The following is a 17,317-nucleotide window of genomic DNA, read 5'->3' as shown; positions in this document are numbered from 1 at the left end:
CGGACACCGGGCTTGTGCGCATGCGCAGCGACCGGCCACGCTGAGACGAGAGCTAAACTGGGAGCAGTGGCGGATCTAAACGGTAAAGAGGCGGGGCCGGGGGGGGGGGCCGCCGCGAAACAAAAACACCAAAACATAATGAAAACCAAGATTTTATTAAATCTAAATTAACAGTGTGACAGTCATTAGCTAAAGTTGCTCCATCTTAATATAATAAAATAAATAATTAAAACTGATATGCTGGCCCTCTCGATCTCGTTCCTTATTCTTCTTAAAAAAACAACGCAACACGGCAGCAAACTGTTAAAATTATAACTTTATTTTTACATGATACAAATTGTGTTTGCCCTCCTGCCTTTTCACAATAAAAGCACATTTCCATTGCAGACTGACTCGTCTTATTCCTCATCATCATTATAATCATCATCATCATCATCGTCATCCTCAAACAGGTATTTACAGGCACATTTACACACTGTTAGCAAACTGTACACAGTCAGTAGAAAAAGCCGTCTTGAGCTTTGTCGCGACTGATCCTGGAGTTATTTTATACAAACCCTTTAAAGTTTTTTATTCCCTTGTAGAAAAAAACGTTTTCAGTAACAAACAGCTCGACCAATCGGAGCTGAGGATCAAACTGTACAGAGATCAGGAAACACACGCGTCGTCATCAGTGACACGGCGGAGCCTTAAGCCCCGCCCCTCATCTTTAAAAATAAACAACGAAAATTATGTTGAAGAAGCACCATAACTTTTCATCATCATCATCATCATCATCATCGTCGTCATCGATTACACGCATGCAGAGGTCAAAATCCGACCGAAAGAACTACGACTACGGGTCAAACACAGGCTCAAAAAACACACAAGGCAAAAAACACAGAGGAAAAGACGTTTCGTAGAGCGTCAGCAATATCAGAAGAAGAAGAAGAAGAAGGAGAAGAAGAAGAAGAAAAGTCCAGAAGCTGTGACCAGCCAGCAAAAAGAGTGGTTCAGCAAAAAAAAACCGGTTCGGGTTTCCGGGTTTTCAGTTCAGCAGCAGAGTCCATCTGCTTATTGCCTGCTGGGTTTAAAGTTCAGCCCAGAGTCCATTTACAATGGAGACGTACAGCACCGGGTCGGGGCCAGAACCAGAACTGGTCCTTCAAGGGGGAAAGTCCAGGAGGGCCCATTTGGGTCCGGGACTCGTCCTTTAAGGAAAGTCCAGGGAAGTCTAAAGAGGGTCCAAAGACCGGTCCGGCACGCGTGTTGTCGGTCGCAGATGAATGGTGTCGCAGGAAAAAAAAACTAACACCTACAGCTTTAAAACACCGTGGTTGCCATGGAGACACAGCTGGTAAGTTTTCAGGCTGAATCCAAAACGTCCGGGGCGAGGCGTTACGTGTGGAACCGAGACCCAAACCCCACGAAGACCTGCGCTGTCAATCCGGATCCTCGCGAATCGTACAAACAGTCGGACCGTTGTTTTGCGTGTAATTTAACGATTATTGTTTCTTCTTCATGTCTTCAAGAGCGACGAGAGAACGTTCGGATGTTTGGATTCAGCCGACGCGAGGACGAGTCGAGCTCACTGCAAAAAGAGGCGGAGATGGAACGACCGGTCCGGCTCCGACCGCGTGAAAGCTAGCCGTGCTTAGGAGGGTCTAAGGGGCGGAGTTAAGGGCGGGGTTAAGGGCGGGGTTTAGGGGGGGTTTAGGGGGCTTGACTGGTAAAACAAACTATCACAGCAATGTACACTCAATTAAGGTTGTTGTTTTTTGTGCAATTAATCTGTGCGTCATAAAAGCAACGGGCTACATTTGTTTCTCGGGTTGATTTTTACGAACTGTGAGTAAAGACATCAACCATCGCGATTGCGTGGAAGTGGAAACGGACGTCACATCCCGAGTCCTAAATGACAACGTTATAAATGTTTATTTGCTTTCGTAAACCCACATCGTACGAAGAGTTTTGGATTTACGAACCAGGTCCGGCTCCACCTAGTGGCTCCGCAGTGAGCTGCCTCTCCTGTCGGGACGAGTTCAGCCAATAACGGAGCTGAAAACTAAAACGTGTGACGTGTCATTAACTAGCGAAATATAACGATGGATAAGCTAGCTGCTGGTAACACATCCTCCGAAATGGCTGAAACGTACCAGCGATAATCACTGTTTTAGTGGCAATAACACTGTTTATAAGAGATTCAACTGAGAGCTGGCACGTTTGTAATGCTAGCTCTGTTAGCTAGGTGATACGCTGACGTAACGTTACGCTGTTTTAGGATGTTTACACGTCAGCAACAAACAACCCATTTTCTTCCTTTGTTGGCCGAGCACAATGTGCTGCTAGTGGTTTTTAGCATTTATTCATTGATGCTAGCAGTTTATAGCATATTTCCGATTAGTTGTTGGTAGCATATATCCCTGATGTGATGTTAGCTGTTTGTAGTATACATCCAATGTGATGCTAGCTGTTTTTTTTAGCATATGTCCAATGTGATGCTAGCTGTTTTTTTAGCATATGTCCAATGTGATGCTAGCTGTTTTTTTTTAGCATATGTCCAATGTGATGCTAGCTGTTTTTTTTTTAGCATATGTCCAATGTGATGCTAGCTGTTTTTTCAGCATATGTCCAATGTGATGCTAGCTGGTTTTTTTTAGCATATGTCCAATGTGATGCTAGCTGTTTTTTTTTAGCATATGTCCAATGTGATGCTAGCTGTTTTTTTTAGCATATGTCCAATGTGATGCTAGCTGGGTTTTTTTTAGCATATGTCCAATGTGATGCTAGCTGTTTTTTTTAGCATATGTCCAATGTGATGCTAGCTGTTTGGGACTTACTCGGGCTGCCATGTTTTTTTTTCCCCGAGGTTGTTTATGTTGGTTATTTTTTTTTAAATTTTCTTCTCCGTTCCAATAAAAGTGAAAATAAATTTATCTTCCCATGATTCACTGGGACACGTGATCAATAAAGGCTGTCGTGAGGAACAGACAGCGCCACCTAGCTGCAAGAGTGAAGGCACAGCTGGGATAAATAAGTATAAATAGGACTTACAGTATGTACACACAATAAGTTAGTAACTAGCTAACACACACACACACACACACACACACACACACACACACACACACACACACACACACACACACACACACACACACACACACACACACACACACTTTAACTCCTCCCACAGATTTCAGATTGTTTTTTTATCGTCGATCGGCTCTTTTTGTTTGTTCAGCAGGTTCGACTTTAAAGTTCTCGGTTCACAGTTCAGTGTGACTCCAGTTTCTGTTCATCACGAGTTTATGTTCTTGTGTTTTTACGAACTAAAAACTAAAAAAACTTAAAACAACATGTAGTGTAAAGACGGATCAGCTGTTCAAGAAAGAAACTGGTGAATTAGCATCTTGAGGGGTTTTATTGCACAAAAAACTTGTTTCTATCTTTTGAAACGGAGCCTCATCGGGTCGAATCAGAACCGACGGCCTGCTTTTATATAAACCTGAGAACCCTAAGGAGTCAATCTGGACTCCAGCTCAGACCGAGGAGAACCAGAAGGAACCGGGACCAGCAGGTCAGGACCTGAAGAGAACTTCAGGCTTCGGCCGGGTTTTGTTCATAAATGATCAGAAACCGAAAGTCAAACTGAACTCTGTTTTAAACCGGCTCCCTGATTCTGGTTCTGTTATTGCGATCGAATCCAGACGAGACGGGATGTTCAGAGCGGCTGCTTTTCAGTAGTCGGAGGAAAACCACACACGCAGAGATCAGAGGATCAGAAATCAAATACATGTCGTCAAGAGTAGAAACGATTTAAATTGTGCTTTTTTTGGATTCAGACAGCAGGACAGCAGGGAACTCTGGGAAATGTAGTGCAAGGCAGCAGGTGACAGTGATGTTCCCTGATCTGATTGGTTAGATTGTCGTTTTCCACCACATGAAGGTGTCGGGTCGGCGTGACGCCGGTTCTGGTCGGCGTGACGACGGTTCCGGTTTGGTTCGGGTTAGTTTAACGTTACTTTAACGTTAGTTTGACTGCTGCTGATGCGTGAAGGAATCTAAAGACCTGGGATCTCCTGAGTCTGACTATAAAAACCTCACATATCCCGACAAAACACACACACACACACACACACACACACACACACACACACACACACACACACACACACACAGAGGACACGCGCGCGCACACACAGAGCAGGAAGACAGTGTCCAATCAGGCGTCCAATCATTTTCACAGCTTCAGTCTCTCAAAATGATTTTTTCATCCTCCTCCTCCTCATCTTCTCTATCAGGTCAGAGGTCATCACAGGTCAGTGACCTTGTTCTCCACCAGGGCGGCGACCTGCTGCAGCCGGTAGGCCAACTGCATCTTCTGACCTGAGCTGTCCTCCTCCAGGGACATGATGATCTGACAGAGACAGACAGGTGGTTCATTTCTCAGACTGGTAACAAACTGACTCGTCGTATTATTATTAAAATATATTTAACATTTCCCGTTATTCAGGTGAAAACTTTATTAATCAGCTTCCAGACAAACGAAACAATATCCAGCAGATTGTCATGTCATGTGACCTCACACCGTGTGTGTGTGTGTGTGTGTGTGTGTGTGTGTGTGTGTGTGTGTGTGTGTGTGTGTGTGTGTGTGTGTGTGTGTGTGTGTGTGTGTGTGTGTGTGTGTGTGTTACCTGGTCATAATATTTGTTGATGTACTTGTAGAGTTCATGGAGAGCAACGAGGCTGTTCATCTCTGAGGCAAAACTCTGCAGACAGACAGACAGACAGACAGACAGACAGACAGACAGACAGACAGACAGACAGACAGACAGACAGACAGACAGACAGACATGTTAGATTGTTTCCTGCCGCAGACATCAAACATGTTTAATTGTCTGTGTTTCAGTTTGTGTTTACTGACCCCGGACAGTTCAGTCAGAGTGGAGTTCATCTCCTGATAACAGCCGGACGCAGCGCTGTGGATGTCACTGTAATACCTGCACACACACACACACACACACACACACACACACACACACACACACACACACACACACACACACACACACACACACACACACACACACACACACACACACATTTATAGACTATCACATTAGTACTGCAGGTTCAAAGAAACATTACTTAAATGAGTTATTTCCTTTAAACAGTGACTTAAAGTCAATTTGGCGATCGTTTCTACGGTAACAACAGCGGCTAGTAAGTGTTGCTATGGTAACTGTAGAGCAGAGGGTGTTTCTGTGGTAAAACGTACAGAGGCGAGAGCTTCTTGTAACTCCAAGGCAGAGAGTCTGTCCTCGGTAACCGGAGAACCGAGTGGCGTTTCTATGGTAACAGTACTGCAGAGGCTGTTTCTATGGAGACTGGTCATAAGCAGGTAAGTGTTTCTTTGGTGGCTGTGCGGTAGAGAGTGTTTCTATGGTAACGGTGCAGCAGAGAACAGGTGTTTCTATGGTAACCGTGCAGCTATCTCACCTCTCCACCAGCTGTTTGTATCGGGGGATCTCTCTGGCGTACAGCAGCTTGTTGACAGGAGAGTCCTGATTGGACGAAAAGTTTACAGTGAGGTCACATGACTAAAGCACAGACAGACAGACAGGCAGACAGACAGGCAGACAGACAGTCAGATAGAGAGACGGGCAGAGAGACAGACAAACAGGTCATACCCGTCCCACTTTGTGCTCAGAGGTGGTGCAGGAGTCGATGAAGGTCTGAGCGATGACGGACAGGACGGCATCGATGCTGTCAGTCACCTGGACGTCCAGAACAAACTGAGGGTTCTTCAGGATGTTGACCCAGAACCTCAGAGGGAGACTGGAGACAGGTGAGAGAGGGAGACAGGTTAAAGAGAGGGAGACAGGTGAGAGAGGGAGACAGGTTAAAGAGAGGGAGACAGGTGAGAGAGGGAGACAGGTTAAAGAGAGGGAGACAGGTGAGAGAGGGAGACAGGTGAGAGAGGGAGACAGGTTAAAGAGAGGGAGACGAGTTAAGAGAGGGAGACAGGTGAGAGAGGGAGACAGGTTAAAGAAAGGGAGACAGGTGAGAGAGGGAGACAGGTGAGAGAGGGAGACAGGTTAAAGAGAGGGAGATGAGTTAAGAGAGGGAGACAGGTGAGAGAGGGAGACGGGTTAAAGAGAGACAGTCCTACAGAATCTGTGGGTCCCTGAGCCGCCGGGCATCCAGGTGTGCGTCTCACCTGTTGGTCTTCCAGATGTGAACTGTCTCCGGGTCGTCGATTCCGTGTTTCTCCGCCATGTCGTCCAGGAAGTCGAAGAAGAAGCGGACGGCGATCGGAGGAGGACGCTTGGTGCTGAGGATCGCCACGAAGACGTCGTCCACGAACTTCTGCAATGTCCCCTGTAGAGAGAGACAGACAGATGAGAGGTGAGGTGTGTGTGTGTGTGTGTGTGTGTGTGTGTGTGTGTGTGTGTGTGTGTGTGTGTGTGTGTGTGTGGGTGTGCGTGCGTGCGTCTGTGTGTGCATGTGTGTGTGTCTGTGTGTGTGTGTGTGTGTGTGTCTGTGTGCCTGTGTGTGTGTGTGTGTGTGTGTGTGTGTGTGTGTGTGTGTGTGTGTGTGTGTGTGTGTGTGTGTGTGTGTGTGTGTGTGTGTGTGTGTGTGTGTGTGTGTGTGTGTGTGTGTGTGTGTGTGTGTGTGTGTGTGTGTGTGTGTGTGTGTGTGTGTGTGTGTGTGTGTGTGTGTGTGTGTGTGTGTGTGTGTGTGTGTGTGTGTGTGTGTGTGTGTGTGTGTGTGTGTGTGTGTGTGTGTGTGTGTGTGTGTGTGTGTGTCTGTGTGTGTGTGTGTGTGTGTGTGTGTGTGTGTGTGTGTGTGTGTGTGTGTGTGTGTGTGTGTGTGTGTGTGTGTGTGTGTGTGTGTGTGTGTGTGTGTGTGTGTGTGTGTGTGGTACCTTCATGGACAGCAGCCGGGTCAGGTAGATCTCAGGTATGGCCTTGGCCCTCTCTCGCTCCCTCATGCTGCTCTTCCGGTGTTTTGGGATTTCCGGGTCCTCGCTGCTCTTCACCAGGTGCCACAGACGCAGACCCTCCTCCTCCTCGCCCTCCAGCATTGGGGTTTCTACGGCAACCACAACAGAGACGGCAGCGATTTGCTTCACCGTGTCGTTCTTAATTCATTTGAGATGTTCTTCAGATGTTCTGTTTGTGTTCTTACTCTCTCCGGTCTGGAACACCTGGTTGATCCCGACTCCTCCTGAACTCTGCGAGCGAGGAATCAGAGCGACGGTGGCTCCGTCTGGAACCTGAAGGAACACGAAGAGTTGGACGATGAAAATGGAGGCGGGGCCGAGGAGGAGCCGCGCTGTGATTGGTCGGTCGTTCTTACCTTGTAGTGCTGCAGCGTGTTGATTCGTTTCCAGCGGCCCTGAACCACGGCTGTGACATCATCATCCGACAGGGTCAGGTGACCCGCCTGACCTGAACGCCACTCTGTCGACAAACAGAGATGCAGGTGAGCATGAGCTGTCTGTCAACCCACAGACAGGTGAGACAGGTGAGACAGGTGAGACAGGTGCGTACCCAGGTCCAGACTGTCGGCTGCTGGTCTCTGAGAGAACGGAGCTCCTCTGTAGACCTGATCCAGGATCTTATCCTTCACCTGCAGGCAGGCAGACAAGTAGGTGAGAGGCTGATGGACAGGTGTGGAAGACATAGACAGACAGACAGACAGACAGACAGGTAGACAGACAGACAGACAGGTAGACAGGTAAGTAGCTCACCTGTGTGATGGTGTCGGTGTCGAGAACTTTAACAGGACACGGCTGAACTTCAACACCATTCTTCACCAACACCGTCAGAGTCTGAGAGAGAGACAGGTACAGAGAGGTGAGACGGGTACAGAGAGAGACAGGTACAGAGAGGTGAGACGGGACAGAGAGGTGAGACAGGTACAGAGAGGTGAGACGGGTACAGAGAGGTAAGACAGGTAGGGAGAGGCGAGACAGGTACAGAGAGGTGAGACGGGACAGAGAGGTGAGACAGGTACAGAGAGAGGCATGTGTTGCCGTGGTTACCACGGCGCAGTAGTCGATGTCCTCCCGCAGCAGGTGACTGTCGTTGAGCGTCCTCTTGGCTTTCCCTGTCACAACGTCCACTGGTCCTTTGTCCACCTGGTACTTTATGGCTCTGTAGAGCATGTAGAGAGGCTCCCCCGCCACCTCCTGACAGACAGGTAGACAGACAGGTAAAGGGTAAGACAGGCAGTGGGACAGAGAGCGACAGGTGCAAAGAGAGACAGGTGGGCGGTCACCTTGAGGAAGGAGTAGAGGCAGATCGACATCCAGTTGGTCAACATCTTCTCGACGACCGTCTCCGTCCTGCAAGACGGACACACGGCAGGAGACGTCATACAGACAGGCGGGTACAGAAAGACAGACGGGCAGACAGACAGACAGACAGACAGGCGGATACGTAGCTCCTCCCATCTGACAGTCCAGCAGAAGCGAGGAGTCCAAAAACCTGATCGGTCTCAATCAGGCGATCTGGATCGGACAAACTCTTTAAATAACTGCGTCTGGAGGGTGCGTTCGTTTCACGTACCGGCGCAGCATGAGTTTGGGGTTCTTGGCGACGTACTGCTGCACCAGGTCCTGCAGCAGAGTCTTCATGACCTCGGTGAAGTACTCCAGCTTGTCGTGCAGCGCCATGGTGAGCAGGCTGGCTACGTAGCCTCGGTCCCGCTGAGAGAAGCCCTGCTGGGCCTCCAGGGTGTGGATGAACTGACGGAGACACACAGAGAGGGGGCGACGGTGAGCATCACCCGCACACGACCGGGTACCCGATTCCTAGACGCCACCTGACTCCACCCACCCTGGTGAGGAAGAGGCGGTTGTTGAGCAGGTTGTTGAGCTGCTGGAGGCCCTGCTCCACCGTCTGCCGGCGAGACTCCGGCAGGTCCAGCTGCCGGCTCAGTGGCGCCGCCTGCTGGCCGGGGAAGAAGACTCTCTCCGCGTACGTCCGGTAGTCCAGCAGGGGGAGTCCCGGACCGCCGACATCGCTGCTCAGGTCCATCATCTCCGTCATCAGGTCTAAGAATACAAGAGGGAAGATTACAAAGAGTTCAAGAATCTGAAATCGTCCCGAATCGGGGAGTTTTTGTTTTGTTTTGTTCGCGATGCGTTCAAGTACCGGTGAACTCTTTGCGGCACTGATCTCCCACGTTGATCTCCAGAGTTTCCAGCTGCAGCAAAACCTTCTTATAATCTCTGAGAGCCTGTTTGCTCTTCCTCCTGCAGAGAAGCACGAGAAAATGACTAGTAACAAACACCATCGACGTAAAAAATCAGCAGCGAAACGTTAGGAAGCGAGCTCCGCTTAAAACCATCCGAACTTTATTTTATTACGTTTAATGATGACGTGAAGAAGCTTCGAACAAAAACCAAAAGTCTCTTAAAAGAAAGTAGTGGAGTAGTAAACATTGGGTACGTTACACAAGAGTCTAGAGACTGTTTTCTAGTTCTTAGTCATAACCCCCATTGTGTTGCCATGGAAACGGAGATCGCACTAACAAAAACAAATTATGTTTTGAGAGCGAATTGCCCCACGATATGAATACATTATGATTACATATTTTATTTAGTAGGTTAGGGGTTCCAGAGACAGAGAGACAGGTGTAGAGAGACAGACAGGTACCTCACCTGTACATGAGGATGACGACCAGCACCGACAGGATAATGACGGCTGCTCCCGCCCCCAAACCGATCTGAACCGCCAGCGGGACGGGAGGCAGCAGGGAGTTGCTGTCGTACTGAACCGAGCCGAGGTCCACCTGCAGCTTCCCCATGAACACCTTGAGAGACAGACAGGGAGAGTGAGACAGGCAGAATGTGAGAAAAAAAACACCAACAAACGTCCGAGTCCACCGAAGTCCTGCTTCAGGAATCGAACTGGAAAGTCCTAGAGGATCTCAACCCGGTTACATCCACGTCGGTCCAAACTCGCATAATATCTGCACTGAATTTGTCCAATTAAAATCGCAAAGTTGTTGCCATAACAACAGACGATGCTCTTCTTACGCGGAACATTTTTCTCAACGTCCGACTCGCTGAGAACCGACGATTCACCGACCAATTGATACGTCCAGAACCCGATGTGACATCACAGCTGTGTTTCCGTAGTGTATTATGGGATGTAGTATACAGTCTGTGTGTGTGTGTGTGTGTGTGTGTGTGTGTGTGTGTGTGTGTGTGTGTGTGTGTGTGTGTGTGTGTGTGTGTGTGTGTGTGTGTGTGTGTGTGTGTGTGTGTGTGTGTGTGTGTGTGTGTGTGTGTGCGTTACCATGAGGCTGGGCAGCTCGTTGCCGTCGTCCACGGTCATCGGTTGAACCTCGGGAGGTTCACAGTACAGGTGCGTGCTGTCCAGAGTTTTCACGTCGCACTCCTGGTCGCCGAGCCGAGCCCTCACTTCCTGTCTGGACATGGCTCTGGTCAGGTCCTGACCCTGAAGGGACGCCGCGGGGGGAAAAAACAGAAGTAGGTTAAAACAGACGGTCGGACGGACTCGATGTGTGTGTGTCCACGTGTCTCCGGGACGTCCCGCGTGTCCGTTACCTCCACGGCGATCACTCCTCCAGGTTTGAAACGATACGGAGCGTCCGGAGCTTCTCGGTTCAGAGGAAAGAACTGCGGGTTCGGATAGTAGGTGAAGCTTTTACCCTGAGAGACAGACAGGTAGGGAGAGAGACAGACGGGTAGAGAGACAGACGGGTTTCTCCATCAGTAAATTGTTTAGTAGCAGATTTCTGTCTGTCGGGGACATTTAAGGAAATGTGGCTCGGTAAAAAAAATCCAACTGGAACGGGCAGAGAGACAGACAGGTAGAGAGACAGACAGGTACCTTGATGCTCTCAAAGTGGACTCTGACGTTATCGAGCTGAAACCAGACGCCTTTAACTTTGACTTCTGGGGTCACCGTAGGGGTCGGACAGGTCATCTGAGAGGACGACTGGACAGAGCACAGCTCCGACACCTGAAAGACAGACAGGTGGAGAGACAGACAGGTGAGACAGGTTCAATTAGTTACTGTACATTAATGTCTAACTAACTCATTAGAACTCATCTAATTGGAACTCTGTCTCTGATTGGTCGGTTCATCCCACCACACAGTAACATCTAAGTATAACTCATCTCTGATTGGTCGGTTTGTCTCACCGTTGCCATGGTGCTGTTGAAGACCAGCTGCTGCTTGGCGGTGAGGAGAGCCAATCGTCTCTTCCGTTTCACCCTCTGGACCTCCAGAGGCTCCACCCACACAGATATGATTGGCTGCTGCGCCACCTCCAGGTTCCTGCCCGTCACCACGATGACTCGCCCGCCGCTGAGGACAGGAAGTCAACACCTTATTAGGACGTGTGGTTTGTAAGACGATCGATTATTGGTGACCGGCGATTGGTCCTTACGCGTAGAAGCTCTCTGCGGGTGTGGCGTCGGTGATGACGGGGTCGTCGCGGTAACGGAAGGTAACGTTTGGAACGGTCCGCTCGGCTTTACCGAATAAAACCCGAACCAGGACGCTACCGGTCTGGTTACTGGAACCGGTCCGACACACCAACTGGGTGTCATTCACCTCCTCCACACTGAGAGGACACAAGGAGACAAGGAGACAAGGAGACAGGTAAATAAGACAGTTGTAGTAGCAGTAGTCATAGTCCTGTAGTAGTAGTAGTATCAGTAGTAGTAGTAGTAGTAGTATCAGTAGTAGTAGTAGTATCAGTAGTAGTAGTAGTAGTAGTAGTAGTACTGTAGAAGTATCACAGTACTCACATGTAGCAGGGCTGGAGTCCCAGGAAGGCGCTGAGGTCCGACATCTGTCCGGTCAGCAGCTGTCGTCCTCTGATGGTCAGTCTGGTTCCTCCAGAGACTGGACCTTTATTAGGAACCAGATCCAGGAGCCGAGGATCCTGAAGACAGATCGGACCGAGAGACAGACGGGTTTTTACAACCGGTACACTGCAGCGGTGTTATTGGACATGAAGAGTCTCGGAGGTGAGGGACCCAGTCCGGACAAAGGATGCTGGACATCCGGTTGGAGCCGGGCCCAGGATTGAAGGACTCTGGACCCTATTGGACCCTGTTGTACCCTGTTGTACCTGTAGGACCCTATTGGACCCTGTGGGACCCTGTAGGACCCTGTTGTATCCTGTTGGACCCTATTGGACCTGGTCTACATGTGTTTTGTGTCCTGAGGCCCGGATCAGGTTCAACATCTGGACACTACGGACAAATAACACGGCAGGACTCGGTCTTACCTGATAGGTGAACATCTGCGTGGACCTCCCAGGTGGAGTTGTTCCCACGGTAACCAAGACAGGCCCCACCCCCTGCTTCCCACTGGGCTGCAGCTCACACACCACCCTAACACACACACACACACACACGGTCAGGTTATCTGAGGACATGTGACAGGTGTGACTCAGGTAAAGTCTTTAAGTGAGTCGTACCTGGTGGAGATCTGGTATCCTTCGGGCTGAGGCACACACTGAACACCTGCCACCGTGACTCCGCCCACCACATCCTGGTACTTCATGCCCAGGTTGGACCCGGTGATCGTCACCAGGATACCGCCCTCCAGAGGACCGGTGACAGGCAGCACCTGCGCACAACAGACAGGTGGGACAGACGGTTGGATTGTTTCCACGGTAACAGGACCCTTTTGAAGATAGATTTGAAGACTCACCTGTGAGATCAGAGGAGGCGGGCAGGTGTCTGCGGCTTCGCTGGAGCACGATTGGTTGTAAACACAGCTGGGGGCGGGGCTTCCCGGACACCACACGCAGCCGTACTCCTCGGGCACCGCCCTGCACTGCGAGCAATCTGATTGGCCGGCCGAGCAGTCGTACAGCTGGACTGAAGAATGAAAATATAAGAGTATTATCAAAACGTTTGACGGCCCATCTGTCCATCAAAGTCCTCACACGGTCTAAAAACCAAACTGGTCCACACACACACACACACACACACACACACACACACACACACACACACACACACACACACACACACACACACACACACACACACACACACACACAGGTGGGGCTCTTACGTCGGAGTCCAGGTGAGGCGTCGATGCGTCTGTTTCCTCTCCGCAGGTAGACAGGAGCCGAATACTGAAGCTGACTGACCGCATACTGAAACTACACACAGACAGACAGACAGACAGACAGACAGGTGGAGGTGTGTGTGTTAGACAGGTGTGTGTGTGTGTGTGTGTGTGTGTGTGTGTGTGTGTGTGTGTGTGTGTGTGTGTGTGTTACCTGGTGTGTTACAGGTGTGTGTGTGTGTGTGTGTGTGTGTGTGTGTGTGTGTGTGTGTGTGTGTGTGTGTGTGTGTGTGTACAGGTGTGTGTGTGTGTGTGTGTGTGTGTGTGTGTGTGTGTGTGTGTGTGTGTGTGTGTGTGTGTGTGTGTGTGTGTGTGTGTGTGTGTGTGTGTGTTACTGCAGGTGTGTGTGTGTGTGTGTGTGTGTGTGTGTGTGTGTGTTACCTGGTGAGGGCTGCAGGTGAAGGTGTGTGTGTTGTCGTCTGTCGTCTCCACAGCAGCCGTCAGATTGAACTGGATTCCTTCGATTTCAACAACACACACGTACGGAGCTTCATCCTGCAGAGATCACACACACGGTTGTAATTCCCAGTTTGGCCTGATGGGGTCAGTGTTGTCTGAACGTATCAAAGCATGAAACCCGACCCCATGACACAGAACAGTGTCTGTTCATATCATATATATAACTTTAGGTGCAAAGTTCAGTAGTAATGATGTCTGCATCCAAGCCCCACCCCCACGCCTAGCCCCGCCCACATCCAGTACATCACTGGCACATTAAGAACAAATGGGACGTTTGGAGGCTTTTCTAATTTCATGACATTCTTTGTAACGTAACTTCTTCTTTGGTGGACTTCGACCTATTGTTTTTGTGGGCGGGGCTTAAGTCTCAGCAGCAGTTTACTTTGACATAACCAACACAGGTGGTCTCACCGTGTAGACGTCCAGGTTTCGTCCCTGCAGCACCACGATGGTGCTCAGGCCCATCGGCACTAAGGCAGAACTCTGCAGGGCGAAGACCAGAGGACAGGAAGTGGGACCAGGAGAGTCCTGTAGAGAGACGGGAGGCAGGGTTAGACAGACAGACAGGCAGGCAGACAGACAGGCAGACAGACAGGCAGGCAGGCAGGCAGGCAGACAGACAGGCAGACAGGCAGGCAGGCAGGCAGACAGACAGACAGGCAGACAGGCAGACAGGCAGACAGGTAGGCAGATAGACAGGCAGACAGGCAGACAGGCTGTCTCACCCTCTGGTTGAGGATGATGTGCTGGTTCGGACAGCTGTGGTTGTGAGAGCAGAGTTGATCCAGAGGACACCAGTTACATGTCCACACGCTGCTGACACACGCCAGACACCTGGAACACATCATCATCACCATCATCACCATCATCATCATCACCATCATCATCATCACCATCATCATCATCATCATCACCATCATCATCATCATCATCATCATCACCATCATCATCATCACCACCATCATCATCATCATCATCACCATCATCATCATCACCATCATCATCATCACCATCATCATCATCATCATCATCATCATCACCACCATCATCATCACCACCATCATCATCATCATCATCACCATCATCATCATCATCATCACCATCATCATCATCATCATCATCATCACCATCATCATCATCACCACCATCATCATCATCATCATCACCATCATCATCATCATCATCATCATCACCATCATCATCATCATCATCATCACCATCATCTTCATCATCACCATCATCACCATCATCATCATCACCATCATCATCATCATCATCTTACTGGGAGCTCTGGTTCAATCGGCTCACAGCTCCGCAGTCATAGAAGGTCATGTTGCCGGTGGTGATGGTCACATGACCGAACATCAGCGACACGGGCAGGATCATGTGATCTGCAGGTGGGAGTGGACAGGTGGGAGGAGTCACCCAGGTGGGAGGAGTCACACAACAGACATAGAGGATCCAGGACACCCTGCAGAATAAAACAAGGGTCCTACTCACCACTTCCTGTCGGCATGGCCGGGAGGAGCTCCGGCGCGGGTGACTGACAGGTGATGTTGGTGCCCGTGACGATGGCGGGGTGGGGCGGGAGGACCCCGAAGACGCAGGAGAGAGACTCCGCCTCGGTGAGGGTGGGCAGCTGCACGACCGACAGCGTTACCTTGGAGACAGAAAACAAAGTCACTGCTATCCACCGGAAAGGTTCTGACCATCTCGCTTTTTATCGATTTAATTCACGATGTGAGAAAAAAACCAACACGGAGTCCCGAAGAGCCACAAACACGATGTTTCCTTTGGTAACTTTTGATCCTCGTCGACGCTCCGCAGACGTGACGAGATGATGTCACTCTTCTTCACACGACGCCGCATGTGTCAATCATCCTGTCAGGAGGCTGCGGCAGCAAACAGCTGCTGACGGACTGGAGCCGTCTGAACCTTCTGAACGCTGCGTGTCATTTTCCTGCTGCAAAAGCACTTTGACGTCCTTTTATGATATGAAAGGTTCAATTCAAATGAAGCTATTATTATTATTATTATTATTATTATTACAGCGACGATCAGAGATATGACTGCAGTTCTAATCGCAGCTGCAGTCTGTCAGTTCATCCAGCTGCTGAACCTGCGCTGCCTCAGACACCTGTCAGACGCAGACGAGGGCACTCGACCCGCGCCAGGTCACAACCGGCAGCAGAAAAACTTTCCTCCGTTTGAGGCTCGGAGGTTCAAGAAGCGAGACGTCAGAGGAAAACACGACTCGGCAGACATCCAAAATAATAATCAATAATTAATACAGCCGCTCACCTGCGTCTGCTCCTCTTTGCTCCGATTGGCCGGCTGCAGGCTCTGCACCGTCACGCACTGATTGGTCGGCTCAAAGCTCCACAGCCAGTGGTTGGGCTGCAGGTGACGCTGACACTGATGTTTACGGGAACATCTGCACAAAAACAAAACAAACATGTTTAATCAATTGCAAATAAATGATCAATAACAACAACAACAACATAGGAACAAACAAACACAAAACACGAAACAAAAACTCTGCAGTTCCTCTCACGTCCACCAGAGGCTGATAAACAAACCAGCTGTACACACACTGTCAGACCTTCACAATAAAAGTCTTTATTCAGCAGGAAGTCAGGCAGGCAGGCAGGCAGACAGACAGGCAGACAGACAGACAGACAGACAGACCTACCTTCCCTCCAGGACACACCAGCCACAGTATGGGTCTCTGACAGCGAGACAGGACTGACAGTCTGTCTGTCTCTTGCAGGACGACACAGGGACCTTGGACAGCTGAAAGACAGACAGGAAACGGTTTTGTTTTCACTTTTTCATGGAAGAACAAAAGCAGGAAGGAGGGAGAGCGGACAGGAAGTGACACGGTCTCTCACCCGGCTGCTGGTCAGAACATAGAGGTGCTGCTGGCTCTCGTCCAATAGGAGGTCGCCGCTGACGGCGATGCCGCCGTCCACTGACACGCGGCTGTACAGATCACCTGACCTGTCGGGGCGAACCAACACCTGCAACGGTACCAGATGTTTAACACACATCTCTGATATCAGATATTATAAAAGCTGCAGAAGCTGAAATGAACACGAGAGAAGGAGACTTCAGTGCTGCGGTGGCGACGAGCCGCCACCAGGTGGAGCCGCTTCGCCCCATCAGACACCCTGCAAGCACCTCCAGAACCAGCAGCAGCATCATGTGACAAAGCACTGAGGAACGCCAGGTCGAGAAAAGTCGCAGGAAGTCACATGACAAGAAGTGTTAAAACTGAGGACAGAGTTTCTGCAGCTTGCAACATGCAAAGTCACCGGACGTAAAGCGTGTTCAGGACAACACGCGTGTTCGCTCGGTAGACATAATGTTCTTTCAGCAGCATCTGCAATCATCTTGAGACACGAATGGGGGAAGTGACTGGGTTAAAACAAGCGACGTCGTAGGCCACCTCGCTCGGCGATTGGTCGACAAGGGAGTAAAGTAGGCGGGGCTTCAACATCTTCAAACATTTCTGTCACTTTTCGCGCACGCTGCCGAGGCGGATACTCTTCAGGAGAGACCGAACGGGGAGTTCTTTTCGTATTTTAACGGGAATGTGCTTTCAGGGCGGGGCTTGCGGGCGATGCACGTCTCTGATTGGTCTGATTCTCTGGTGCTTTTCGGAAAAAACAAAAACAAAAAAAAACAGCAGCTGCAAAACAGGTTGTTCTGCCGGTAGTTTGAGGCAACAACAATCAGGG

At 49.9% G+C, this 17,317-nt stretch overlaps 1 protein-coding gene across 1 annotated transcript in view; it reads right to left on the bottom strand.

Annotated features, from left to right (window-relative positions):
• Positions 1–4,064: 4,064 nt before the first annotated feature.
• plxnb3 (plexin B3) overlaps positions 4,065–17,317 on the bottom strand; it is a 57,890-nt gene continuing 44,637 nt past the window's right edge. The window contains exons 6-40 of the mRNA XM_069716548.1: positions 16,469–16,597; positions 16,270–16,370; positions 15,879–16,011; positions 15,078–15,237; positions 14,860–14,968; positions 14,303–14,411; positions 13,989–14,105; positions 13,500–13,613; positions 13,062–13,152; positions 12,693–12,862; positions 12,457–12,608; positions 12,265–12,370; positions 11,780–11,916; positions 11,416–11,592; positions 11,168–11,333; positions 10,854–10,985; positions 10,568–10,672; positions 10,296–10,457; positions 9,656–9,807; positions 9,147–9,247; positions 8,829–9,046; positions 8,559–8,737; positions 8,269–8,335; positions 8,033–8,179; positions 7,739–7,819; positions 7,539–7,617; positions 7,345–7,448; positions 7,174–7,261; positions 6,911–7,077; positions 6,203–6,363; positions 5,673–5,820; positions 5,482–5,546; positions 4,907–4,982; positions 4,677–4,751; positions 4,065–4,399 (exon numbers count right to left, since the gene is read on the bottom strand). Of these exons, the coding sequence (XP_069572649.1) occupies positions 4,295–4,399; positions 4,677–4,751; positions 4,907–4,982; positions 5,482–5,546; positions 5,673–5,820; positions 6,203–6,363; positions 6,911–7,077; positions 7,174–7,261; positions 7,345–7,448; positions 7,539–7,617; positions 7,739–7,819; positions 8,033–8,179; positions 8,269–8,335; positions 8,559–8,737; positions 8,829–9,046; positions 9,147–9,247; positions 9,656–9,807; positions 10,296–10,457; positions 10,568–10,672; positions 10,854–10,985; positions 11,168–11,333; positions 11,416–11,592; positions 11,780–11,916; positions 12,265–12,370; positions 12,457–12,608; positions 12,693–12,862; positions 13,062–13,152; positions 13,500–13,613; positions 13,989–14,105; positions 14,303–14,411; positions 14,860–14,968; positions 15,078–15,237; positions 15,879–16,011; positions 16,270–16,370; positions 16,469–16,597 (4,383 nt within the window). The 3' untranslated portion in view covers positions 4,065–4,294. The remainder of the gene's footprint in view (positions 4,400–4,676; positions 4,752–4,906; positions 4,983–5,481; positions 5,547–5,672; positions 5,821–6,202; positions 6,364–6,910; positions 7,078–7,173; positions 7,262–7,344; positions 7,449–7,538; positions 7,618–7,738; positions 7,820–8,032; positions 8,180–8,268; positions 8,336–8,558; positions 8,738–8,828; positions 9,047–9,146; positions 9,248–9,655; positions 9,808–10,295; positions 10,458–10,567; positions 10,673–10,853; positions 10,986–11,167; positions 11,334–11,415; positions 11,593–11,779; positions 11,917–12,264; positions 12,371–12,456; positions 12,609–12,692; positions 12,863–13,061; positions 13,153–13,499; positions 13,614–13,988; positions 14,106–14,302; positions 14,412–14,859; positions 14,969–15,077; positions 15,238–15,878; positions 16,012–16,269; positions 16,371–16,468; positions 16,598–17,317) is intronic.

Source organism: Brachyistius frenatus, unplaced genomic scaffold (genome assembly GCF_029030835.1).
Source record: "Brachyistius frenatus isolate BFR_SWC_R1_liver_20210118 unplaced genomic scaffold, ASM2903083v1 Contig_159, whole genome shotgun sequence".
Classification (NCBI taxonomy): Eukaryota; Metazoa; Chordata; class Actinopteri; family Embiotocidae; genus Brachyistius; species Brachyistius frenatus.
Note: the sequence above shows the minus strand (reverse complement) of the source record. Positions and strands in the feature narration are given on the sequence as shown.